Source organism: Arvicanthis niloticus, chromosome 11 (assembly GCF_011762505.2).
Source record: "Arvicanthis niloticus isolate mArvNil1 chromosome 11, mArvNil1.pat.X, whole genome shotgun sequence".
NCBI lineage: Eukaryota > Metazoa > Chordata > Mammalia > Rodentia > Muridae > Arvicanthis > Arvicanthis niloticus.
Genome location: NC_047668.1, coordinates 56448197 through 56460355, shown reverse-complemented (window position 1 = coordinate 56460355; position 12159 = coordinate 56448197). Strand labels below are relative to the sequence as shown.

At 44.0% G+C, this 12159-nt stretch overlaps 1 protein-coding gene across 7 annotated transcripts in view; it reads right to left on the bottom strand.

Annotated features, from left to right (window-relative positions):
- Nlrc4 (NLR family CARD domain containing 4) overlaps window positions 1–12159 on the bottom strand; it is a 35909-nt gene that overhangs the window by 1690 nt on the left and 22060 nt on the right. For 4 of the 7 annotated variants that reach the window (XM_076942227.1, XM_076942228.1, XM_076942229.1 and 1 more), the window contains 4 exons: window positions 11106–11198; window positions 5733–5903; window positions 4412–4504; window positions 2097–2264 (listed from right to left, as the gene is read on the bottom strand). In XM_076942227.1, coding sequence (XP_076798342.1) covers window positions 2097–2264; window positions 4412–4504; window positions 5733–5903; window positions 11106–11198 — 525 coding nt within the window. Of the gene's footprint in view, window positions 1–2096; window positions 2265–4411; window positions 4505–4547; window positions 5094–5732; window positions 5904–11105; window positions 11199–12159 lie in introns of those variants that run through there. The other 3 variants (XM_076942230.1, XR_013113287.1, XM_076942231.1) reach the window with 3 other exon arrangements.

Here is a 12159-nt window from a genome sequence, read left to right as displayed (position 1 = left end):
ATTTTACCTTACTCCTGATTCCTCTGGGAATGGAACGTTGATTAAACATTGAGATATGAGGGATGCTATTAGATATTCCGGAGTGTTTTTGTTTGATTTCAGATCCCTGGGGGCAGGGGACTGAGGTGCATATCTCAGATTCCAAAGCAGACCTGTAGTGTGACCAGCTTCCTCAAGCTCCTGCCCGTGATTTCCCCACTGTGGTAGACTGGCACCCTGAAGTAGGTCCTAAGTAATAAACTGTGACACCATTCATTTAATCAGTAAACATTTGACTATCTTCTGTGTACCACACACTCTGCATGGTCTCTGTCACTTTGGGTTTGTGTGAAGACTAACAATTACATGACAGGTAGGGTACTATGGGAGGTGGGCCAGGAGACCCGAGAGAAAGCACACAAAAGCAGTAGACGTTCCAACTCCAAGACACTAGTACTTGGTCTTACATGCTCCAGAAGGAAGACTGGAAGCTTCTCAGGAGACACTTAATTGCATCCAAGAAGCAAAGCCACCTCGCATGCCTGGTTCCCGCCCCAAATAATGACGCTAATCAATCTAAAGTCGTCTCTGGGGCTGGAGTGATGCGTCTGTGTTCTGCACACATACTGCTCTTGCAGAGGACCCTGGAGTTGGTTCCCAGCATCCACATGATGGCCAAGATCATCGAGAAGCCCAATACCAGGGGAGTCAACACTCTCTTCTGGCTTTTTTAAAAAAAATGTGCATTGGTGTTTTGCCTGCATGTATGTCTGTGCTAGTGTGTTAAAGCCCCTGGAGTTAGAGTTACAGACAGTTGTGGTGCTAGGAATTGAACCTGGGTCCTTTGGAAGAGCAACTTTGCTCTTAACCAGTGAGCTATCTCTCCAGTGACTCCTCCCCCCTTTCTGGTTTTATGGACACTGGGCACATGTGAGATTCACATACATATATGCAGGTAACACTCATATGCATAAAATAAAAAATTTTAAAGTCTCCTTCTCCCTTAGATAAAGAGCTTTCTGTCAGCTTGCTCTTTACTCTAAAATAGGAAAAGGACAGCTACCTGAGAGCAGACTCCAACAGAGAAGACCAAGTTTCAACACCCACAGAAAAGGGACCAAAGAAAAGGTCTGTTTCCAGCCACTGGAACAGAATACCACAGGCAGGCTAACTTACAACAAACGGAAATGTATTGACTCATGTCATGGTTGAGGAACTAACATCTGGCCAGGGCCTTCCTGTTTGTCCCCGGGCAGGACAGGGGTGACAAAAGCAAGCAAGATCTCAGCCTGGAAGTCTCAAGCCTTCTGCAGTTTGGAGTAATTGTCCATCAGAGTGGACCAATGGCCTAAACTCCTTCTCTGTCTGAGTTCCCACTGTTAGGTCTCAAACCAGAGCAAATGGTTAACTGAGGTTCCTAATATCAGAGCAGACCTGGCCACCAGGCTCTCCAGCATCCCTCAGGGCCTACCTGTTCCTGTGTATGGCTGGCATACTCCAACCCTTACCCTGAATTCCGGGTGGACTGCCCTTCCCCCAGCTGCCCTTCCCTGTATAATCCAGCCAGCCACTTGGCTACTCTGGTCTTTTTTTTTTTTTTTTATAAGCTTCCTGGCCTCTTGTTCTCCTGGCTCTTCCCAATCCCCTCCCCTTCTCTCCTCACATGGCCCTGCTTGGAGTCGTGTTTGCATTGGACTCTCCCAGATGTCTCTACCTCTGGCTCTCCTTTTATGTACAATAAGGCTCTTCCATCATACCTAGGGACAGTTATGGCCTCCTGTTTCATTTCCTTTTTCTGTCTACTCACCTCCCAGCGCTGCTGAACTAGAGCTTGTTTTATGCATGTGGAGTTAGAAGACACATTCAAAATATAATATACAGCAACACAGGAAACAAGAAGGAAAACAAAAACCTTCAAAATTAATCATTGTTCCCAGTGATTAACATTCAACAGAAAATAGATCCTAATATCTAAGAAAGAAGGCTCATGGGATGGCTCAGAGTAACGGCAGAGAGAGATCCAGCTGCCTCAGCCTCCTGAGGACTGAGGTTAAAAGCCCAACTAAGCTCTGCTTAACGTCGCCAGTGTCCCCTTGGCTCTGTTTGAGTGTACCTACCTAAACTTCTAATCTCTTCATCTCTGAGTCTCCAGTTTTTCAATCCAAGTTTGGCAAGCCCTGAGGCCCCCTCCAATTGCTTCAACAGCCTGGGCAGGCAGACATACACATCGCAGCACCAAGGCAGCATCAATGTGGTTAGCTGTTCCAGAACGCCAAGCCTGCCGACTTAAACAGAAAACAGCTCAGGACTGACGTCATCTCAATCTAGCAGGATGCGGATAAAGAGTGTGGTCTTTATGTTTGGTGGCCCTGCAGGCTACTTAACCTTTAATGAGAGTCTTCTCTTTATTTTATTTTTATAAAAGGTATTCAAATACAGAAACACTGTAATATAATGAAACTGTTACTAATAATCCAACCTTCAATAAACAACAAATCACGGCCTAAATGGCTTAACCCTGACCAGATGCCTGTATTTTTCTGAAGTGAATCCCAGACATATGTCTGCCATTCTGTCATAACCGCACGCCATTATAGCACTTTAAAAATCTTATCATTCTAGTGAAATTGAAAGACGAAACAAGCCAGGCATGTGGTGTACACATTGAATCTCAGCAGGAGCCAAAGGGAGCTCTGAGTTCCAGGACAGCCAGGGCTACACAGAAACCCTGTCTCAGGACGAAACAGAATGGCAAGGACCCCCTGGGGAGAAATGGTTACTTAGTTACCAGGTAAAGCAGCTGCTTGCAGTTAACCTGGTTTATAAAAACAAAAATGTCCTAACCCCCCACCCCATTCTTCTCTTTGAGACAAATCTCTAGTTGGCCTGGAACTCACTATGGAGACCAGGCTAGCCTCAGACTTAAGAGATCTGCCTGCCTATTTACTTGCTGGGATCAAAGGAGTACACCACCACTCCTGGCTTGGATTTCTTGTTTTTGTCTTTGCCCTATGGCTTTGGTAGAAACTTAAGCCCACTGGTGGTGTAACAGTTAAAACCGATGCTGGAAAGCCCCGTATCTCTGTACAGTTAGTTGCTCAGAGCCTTGAAGGGAACTCCACTAGGCCTGACACAGTGAGCCTTTCTGGTCCTCCACCTCATTTCTGGTCCTGTTTGAGCATGGTCTCTTCCCTGCCTCATTCTCCTGTAACAAAATGATCAGAATAAAAATCTTTTTGATACCAACATTCAAGAGGCAGAGGCAGATGGGATCTCTGTGATTTCAAGGACACCCTGTCTTCTTAGAGAGTTCCAAACTGCATAGTGAGACTTTTTTTAAAAAAAATAATAAATTAAAAATATTTTTAAAACTCCAAATATCTCATCTGAGAAAGCTCATGCATAGTCTCTTGCTGCAACCAGACAGCATACGAATATTGCAGTCCTTAGATAACTGAGTTGAAGACGGGCAGTGGTAGTGCACTTTAATCTCAGCACTTGGGAAGCAGAGGCAGGCGGATTTCTGAGTTCGAGGCCAGCCTGGTCTACAGAGTGAGTTCCAGGACAGCCAGGGTTACACAGAGAAACCTTGTCAAAAAAAAAAAAAAAAAAAAGAAAGAAAGAAAGAAAGAAAGAAAGAAAGAAAGAAAGAAAAGAAAAAGGATAACTGAACTGATAAATATATGTGTAAACCAATCTTCTGAGCCAGGGGCTAAAAGAGCCTTATCACTTTCTCTTTAGGCATCTTCAGCATCACACTGGCTTCCTTGCTGTTGACAAACTGGAGGAGCCTCAGGTACGATAAGGATATGCAAACTGATGGCTCCAAAGACACAAGCTTGGGCTTGGAAAAATGGTTCAACAGTTAAAAACATGTAGTATCCTTGTAGAGAGCCTGCATTCCATTCTCAGTACCTATGCCCAGTGACATCATGCCTCCTGTAACTCCAGCTCCAGGAGACCCAATACTGTCTTCTGGCCTCTGCAGGCACCAACACTCATGTATGCCTACCTCCTGCACATGAGCGTGTACACACACACACACAAACATAATTTTTTAAATTATTTTTTGTGTATGAGTGTTTTGCCTGTATTTATGTATATGTATCCATATACCTGGTACCCACAGAGGCCAGAAGAGGGCATCAGATTCCCTGGAACCAGAGTTACAAATATTTGTGAGCTGTCCTGTGGATGCTGAGAACCAAGATCTGGTCCTTTGACATAGCATCAAGTGCTCTTAACCACTAGCCCCAAACTAAGTAAATCTTTAAAAAAAATATGGGCCTATATTCTTTAAGGCATTTTAAGATGGAGCCAAACGTTTTTCCTAAGAAAGATGTGTCAGTAAGGTGCACATGGGTAGAGGTTTGCTAACCACCCAGCACACATAGTAAAAAGCATGCTGTGTGGGCAGAGCCGTTCTTCTTACTCAGTTCCTGTAAAGCTTCATTTCCATCCTTTTCCAGGTAATTTTCTGATATATCAAGAATGCTCAGCTTGACCAAATTGTGAAGATTCTGTGCTGAAAGAAAAACCAAACCAAAAGATTTTCAGGTAAGCATATACACATTTTTCAGCCTCTTTAGAACTCTGTGCCCTTCTTTGCTGATGGCAATACATACTGTCATTTGACTTGATTGATTGATTGTTTCTTAGAGGAAGTGGGATAGCTGGAACCTGAATTTCCATGGCAACAATTAGTAAGTCTAGGGCACATAGAGCCTGAAGCTGCATGGAATATAGTGTTTGTAACAACAGACACAACATTGTAGTTTATTCTCTATTGACTCTGGCTTGTTGTTTGTTTAAGACAGGTCCCATTGTGTAGTCCCAGCTGGCTTTGAACTCTCAAACTCACAGAAATCCCCCTGCTCTGCCACCTTGGTCCTGGCACTGAGTTGCTCATTATCACACCTGGACATTTTGACACAGCTATTTGAAAAGAGACCAATTCCCCTGCCAGGCAGTAGTGGCTCACACCTTTAATTCCAGCATCATATCCCCAGGAACTGAAATCACAAATGGTCGTGAGCTGCTGGAATGGAACTCACGTCCTTTGGAAGAGCAATCAGCGGTCCTAACTGCCAAGCCATCTCTCCGGTGCCCGAAGTCTAAATTTTAAGACATATCTGAACTGAACAGTTTATCCAAAAATATGCAAAAAAATTTTTTATTATTGGTATCCATGACATTTGGGAACTCAAACTCCATCTTTACAGAACAAAGGGAAGAATAGAAGCTTAGTAACACTGAGGTAATCCTTCTCCATATTTTCTTTACCCATCTACCCAAGAGATGATTAGACAGTATCACTACGACAAGAACAATGGAATTTTTTTTTAAATGTCTTACTTTTCACTTTCTCTTAAGATTATAATATCTCCAACTATTATATAATACTCTTTTGTTGCCACTAATAATTTAATTCTGATTCAGACAAAGCTCATTTAAAAAAAAAAATGGGCTAGGTTAATCCCAGCACTTGGAAGGCAGAGGCAGGTGGATCTCTGAGCCTGGTCTACATAGTGAGTTCCAGGACAGCCAGATAGGCATAGAGAAATCCTGTTTCAGGGGTGGAGGGCGGGGGGGGAAGATAGGGGGCTAGGCCAGATAATACATGAATCACTTTATCCTTTTCAGTTTCTCTTAAAAAATTTAAATTTCACGTAAGACATTATGTACATTAGTGTAAGAATGTCAAGTATCCTGTTGTGCGTGCAGAGAGTGGAGGCGAGGATTACAATGGTTACCTAGAATTTTCACAGAATTTGTAGTCAGACAGCAGGCCACCAACTTCATCTCTTGTAGATCACAAGGTTCTTCTGAGAGAGACTTGACTATGTAATTCATCCCCTCCCCAATGTCAGACAAATGAGTCAAATGGAGTAACTGCATCTTCTTCAGGTTTCGCAGACCTTCTGCTACAAGAGGATGGGGAAGGAATACATGAGCAGACAGAGTTTATCTGGTTAAACACAGATTACTGGAACTCAGAAAGACAACAATGTAGAAACTCTTTCATGCTCCTTTTTCTTTAAAAAAAAAAAAAAAAAAGATACATTTCTTTGTTTTCCAAGGAAGGAGCTTCTTGCTACTCAGCTCAGGCTGGCTTTGAACCCACAAGCCCCCAACCACAGCTACCCTGCGTCTAGATTCCAGACATCTTCTCTCCATAGACTCCTGCTACAAAGGCCAAAAGAGTTAGACCAAAAGAGCTATTTTTTTCTGACACCTCATGGTCTTTACTTCCCTCAAGAGGCTGAGTCCGGAGGGACAGCAGGTGCTGTAGCACCATGGAGGGCTAGTGCACCTGCACAGCCTCAGAGACCCTGCTTTGAACATCGTGACATAGGTTGAATGACTACTACACCCAGGGTGGTGTGTCCAGCCAGTGTCAGTGTCCCCTTCCGCCAGCAGTACAGTTGAAAGCAACAGAGTGCCCTTCATTCTTAGCCCTGGGGTGGGCATGGGGTTTAGGATTGAGTAGGTGGAGCTTAAATCATCAATAAACATCCCGAGTCAGTGGGATACATTTAAGAGATACAAAGTGAATTTTGGCATCTCATCTGTCTCCTCCCCCTCCCCCTCCCCCTCCCCCTCCTGCTCCCCCTCCCCCTCCCCCTCCCCCTCCCCCTCCCCCTCCCCCTCCCCCTCCTCCTCCTCCTCCTCCTCCTCCTCCACGTCTTTGGTGTTGGAGCTTTACCCCCGGCCCGTGAATGCTAAAGCAAGTGTTCTACCATTGAGCCGAATCCCTCAGACCAGGGCTTTATCTATCCCCATGTTTTGAAGCTTAGGGGAAATTGCAGGTAACATATGTCAGGCATTCAGTATGCATAACACAATAACCCTTCAGTGAATGCGATCTGATGTTATGGGAGGTGTGTATGTGAGCTTTGTGGTCATTCAGACCTCTAGATTCACTGTCCCATAGTTGTATAAACTTGGACAACTGAGTCAACTTTTCAGTTGTGGCTTTAGGGAGTCAATAGTCCTACACACTAGGGCTGTTTTGAGGTTTTGGTAAGATAAAGTGTGAAAACTACACAGTGTAGTTGTTGACCTAGTGTACAGCAACTCTTTACCACACAGTAATTATTGCTTGATCATTATACTGATTTCTTCACAGTCAAATTTGATTCCTTATTATTTTTTTATCTTATTTTTACTTTAAAATATTTTATCCTATTTATTTGTGTGTGGGAGCATATAAGCCATGGCACCAGATAATGAGCCAGGACAACTTGCAGGTGTCAATTCTCTTCTACCATGTAGGACCTGGAAATTGAACCCAGGCATGGTTTCGAGTGCCTTTAGCTTCTGAGGCATCTCATGTGCTCTTGTTTTTGTTTATTTTGTTTTGTTTTGTTTTGTTAAGACTGGGTCTTACTGTTAGGGTCCAAGAATCACTGAAGGAGGACCCCAGACTCAAATAGTACACAAAAGCAAAGAACACTTATTTAGCTGAATTTCCTGCATGCAGGGGTCTCCCCACTTGGGAATGGAAACCTCTGGTAGACTCCCAGGCCCAGCTTCTATTGTCAGGGGAATACAAGGAGGGGTATGTGCCTTTTTACCTTGATTGTAAGGATCAATTTACATTTTTTTCTGCCTGGGATAGCCTTGAACTCACAGAGATCCATCTGCCTTTGCCTCTGAGAGCTGGGAGTAAATGCATGTGCCAGTAAGTCTGGCAGGTTTTGTTTTCATTTAACAAAAATGTATTTTCATTTATCCCAGGCTTGCTTAGAACTTACTCTGTAACCAGGCTAGCCTCAAACTCCAGATCCTTCTACTTCCACCTCCCAGGAACAGTCAATACAAGAGTTTATCTGGATATAAGTAGATGTCTTAATAACAAAAGCACACTATCCAGACTCAGGCAAATCAGCAAACCTTTCTAGGAATCCGTGACTTTTCTGTAAAATGAATGCATTGAAGTGTAGAGTGAAAAATTATAAAGATCATTTTATAAAATATATACAGGTTTTTCTTTAGACTTTTCTTTAAAGGACATGAAAAATATAGCTGGGCGTTGGTGGCGCACGCCTTTAATCCCAGCACTTGGGAGGCAGAGGCAGGCAGATTTCTGAGTTTGAGGCCAGCCTGATCTGCAGAGTGAGTTCCAGGACAGACAGGGCTACACAGAGAAACCCTGTCTCGAAAAACAAACAAACAAACAAAAAAACAAAAACAAACAAACAAACAAACAAAAAAACAAAAAAAAAATATAGAAAGTTTTTATGACCCCTAGACCTGAGCAAAAGAATGCAGGTTCACTAGTTCCAAGAAAGTGGAACTGAATGTAAGATTTCAGGCCTTCACTGCCCTGAGATACATTCAGGGAAGCGTATATTATCCCTGAGTCAGAGGACACTTGCTGGATTAACATTCCTCAAGCCTCAGGGAAGAGAACCCACCTGTGGGTGGGGAAGGCCCAAAGCAGGAAGACACATTCCTGACTTCAAAGAAATATGCAAGTCATTTGGGTGGTTCCAGGAACTGGCTGACCACAAGATGAATGGTTGGGTGAGGTTACATCCTTACAAAAGATAAGTGTACTTTCTACTGTTTTTATGTTATGTTTCCTTGGTAACCCCCTTACCCCCCATGGTTTGTGGTTCTGCCCTTTATAAACCCTCCATTCCCAGCTGACTGGGTCAACACTCCTCTGCCCCTGCTTGGGTCACGAGTCTCGGCCTCAGTTGACTGACCCTGAAATATACCTCTTGCTGTTGCATCAAGAATGGTGTCTTGTGAGTTATTGGGGTGGCTGAGAATTTCTGAGGCTTGAGGGAGGTCCTCCCTTCATGGAGGGGGAGGTCTTATAGAGGTAAATGTGTTCCGGCCCTTTCTAGCTCCAATATTCTCTAGAACCCATAGGTATGCAGTGTGTGTTTACTGAATTCTAAATGAACTTGATTATCCTATAAGGTCAGCCATATTGTATAGAGTTCATTTGGGAAGGAAGCAAAATTAACAAACAGTGCTGAACAAAGAGAGAAGCAGGTCAGGTAGGGCTCGGAAGGAAGAAAGACCACAAAGGATGGAACTGAGAATAAGAAAAAGAAAGACAAGAAGCAGAGGCATCGAAGAGGCCTCACAGAAAGGTGCTTTCCCCTCAACCCTCCCTGTATCTGAGGCCCCAGGCTCTGTGGCAACCCCTGAGTTCTGCTTATGTCCTGGGCTCACAGTTCCCTGCTTCTCTTTCCTCCTAAAATTTTACCAATGAAACAACTCCAAATTTTTAAATCAGCCAGGGAAAAGAAAATGAGGAGACACGTGATGACTCTCTCTCTCTCTCTCTCTCTCTCTCTCTCTCTCTCTCTCTCTCTCTCCCTCTCTCTCTCTCTCTCTCAAAAAAAAAAAAAAGTCACACATTAATGGGCTAAAGCTTGAGCAGAATTTTGCAGCCTAGGAGAGGGAGAGTGTCCCAAGAAACCAAGGTGGTCATAAGTTCATGAAATAGATTGCTGGGGAGACAGCTCAGTGAGTGCACACAGCACATGCACAAGGACCTACATTCAAATCCTCAGAAGTCACTTAAAGTCAAGCATTTAGCTTGCATCTCTAACCCTGATGTTTCTGCAGTGAATGGGAGATGGAGACAAAGGAACCCCCAGGAGCCTGTGGACCATCAAGCCACAATACAGAGTACAGCAAGAGAAAACAAAAAGACCATGCCTAAAACAAGGTGGAAGGCAAGGACAACTACCTCTGACCTCCTGTCTTAAATGCTGTCTGTGGCTGGGAAGAAATACCATGGCCAAGGCAACTCTTATAAAAGAAAGCCTTTAATCAGCCGGGTGGTGGTGGTGCACGCCTTTAATCCCAGCACTTGGGAGGCAGAGGCAGGCAGATTTCTGAGTTCGAGGCCAGCCTGGTCTACAGAGTGAGTTCCAGGACAGACAGGGCTATACAGAGAAACCCTGTCTCAAAAAAAAAAAAAAAAAAAAAAAAAAAAAAAACAAGAAACAACAACAAAAAAAGAAAGCCTTTAATTGGGGCTGCTTACAGTTTTGGAGGTTTAGTACATTTTAAACATGTCAGGGAGCATGGCAGCACACAGTCAGACATGGTGCTGGAGTAGCTGAGGTCTCTACATTCTGATCCACAGAGAACAAGAAGAGAGGGAGACCAAGCCTGGCAAGGGCTTTTGAAACGTCAAAACCTGCTCCCATTAACACACTTCCTCCAACAAAGCCACACTTCCTGATCTTTCTAATTTTGAATTGTTCCACTCCTTGGGGACTAAGCATTCAAATATATGAGCCATGGTGGTGAAAGAGTTAAAAATTTTTAAACCTTCCATAGATGGAGTCAAGAGTGCAGATCAGCTTGTTCTGCGCTCTGGGTCCTAGGAAACTAGCTATCCACAAGACAAAATAAATAAAATAAGAGTTCAGAGCTGGGAGTTCAGGACAGCATGACCAAGTGCTCTGGGTACCAGGAACTAAAAACTGACCATAAGATAGATTAAATAGGGTTTAAGCTGAGAGTTCAAGTTAGCGTGCCTGTGCACCCTGGATACCAGAAGAGTTTAAGTTGTGCACCCTGGATACCAGGAGAGTTTGAGTTGGGAGTTCTCAGCGTGGATACCAGGAACTTGGCTGATTACGTATAGGCTCTTAGAGAATAGCCTGTTCCTTGTACCCTGTCACAGACCAAATAATGGGCTGGGACTTTCCACAGGTGCTCTCCAATAGCCCCCCCTTACTCCCCCTGGGTTGTGGTTCCCCCCCTGAGTTGTGGTTTGGGGCTTTAAATTCTCTCTGTCTCCAAAGCCCTGGGGTCAGACCCCACTGCCCCTGTGTGGGCTACAGGTCTTGACCTCAGTATACTGATTAAAATATGCCTCTTGCTGATTACATCAAGTTTGGTGTCTTTCAGTTATTGGGGTGGCCGCGAATTCCTGAGGCTTGGGTGAGGTCCTCCATTCGTGGGGGCCTTACGGTCATTCTTATTCAAACCACCACCCCTCCCCATGGGGACCAGGCCATGCACATGCCCAGGCCATACACACATAAGGATCTTGCTGTCTACGGGTGCAGCCAAATAATCATAAGCCAACCATTCTTATCAGAAAACTTACAATAATAAGAGTATTAAAGAAACAGAAATCTGACCTAGGCTTTTAGCATCTTCCTCATTCATCCTAATGTCGCCCAGTAGGAGCTTCACGAGGTTCTTCAGATTACCCAAGCTGTCAACCAGACCACCTGCCAAAGGAAATCAGATCAGCATGTCTTCACTTCCCGGATGCTGCCATCCGTTCCCATCGCTAGTGTTCCTATTACCAATCAGATTTTAGTTGTCACCAAGTGAAGGAAGTGCTCCTGAGGTTCTCGTGAAGGTGGCTAGTTGTGGGAAGCACGGCTTAGAACAGCAGTGGACAAACCGAGCTAGTCAGTCACATGGGTCTATTTTCTTCCATGGAAGGAAATGGACGAGGCCTGGTCATCTGGAGTGCCAGGGGGAAAAGTGCTCCATCTACCTGGTGATCTCTCTGCTATTCTACAGCCTTCCTGGATCCCTGGATCCTGAACATTATTTAGGTCTTAATTCCGAGCTTTGTCTCCAGTGAATACAATCCTATAAAAGAGGTCAAATGTAAGAAAGAGACCAATAGAAACTAGCTTTGTCCTTGTCACGGGTCCTTCTCTAGGCCTTATCCCTGAGGTCTGGTTATCAGCCAATGTAATTAATTCAATTCATTCTTATTGTAAAGGTCATAGGTACAAGTTCTACTATGTTTAAATGTGTAAAGAAAATGAAGCACAGGGTCACTCCCTGGATGTCTATACCCAGTGCATGCACCAATGACATGGTCCCAAGTTTTCTTTCTTATCTCTTTGAAGTTTGCTTTTCAGCTAGTGTTGATAAGTACAGAAACCCCTCTACAGTTATTTTGTCAGAAATGGGTATTATAGGGGCTGGAGAGATGGCCCAGCAGGTTAAGTGCACAGACTTCTCTTTCAGAGGACCCAGGTTCAATTCCCAGCACTCACATGGCAGCTAATAGCTATCTGTAACTCCAAGATCTGACAACCTCATACAGACATGCATGCAGGCAAAACACCAGTACATAAATAAATAAATAAATAAATAAATAAATAAATACAAAAAGATTTATTTAACAAATGGGTATTGTATGCAGCTATAAGCATGTTACTCAAATAT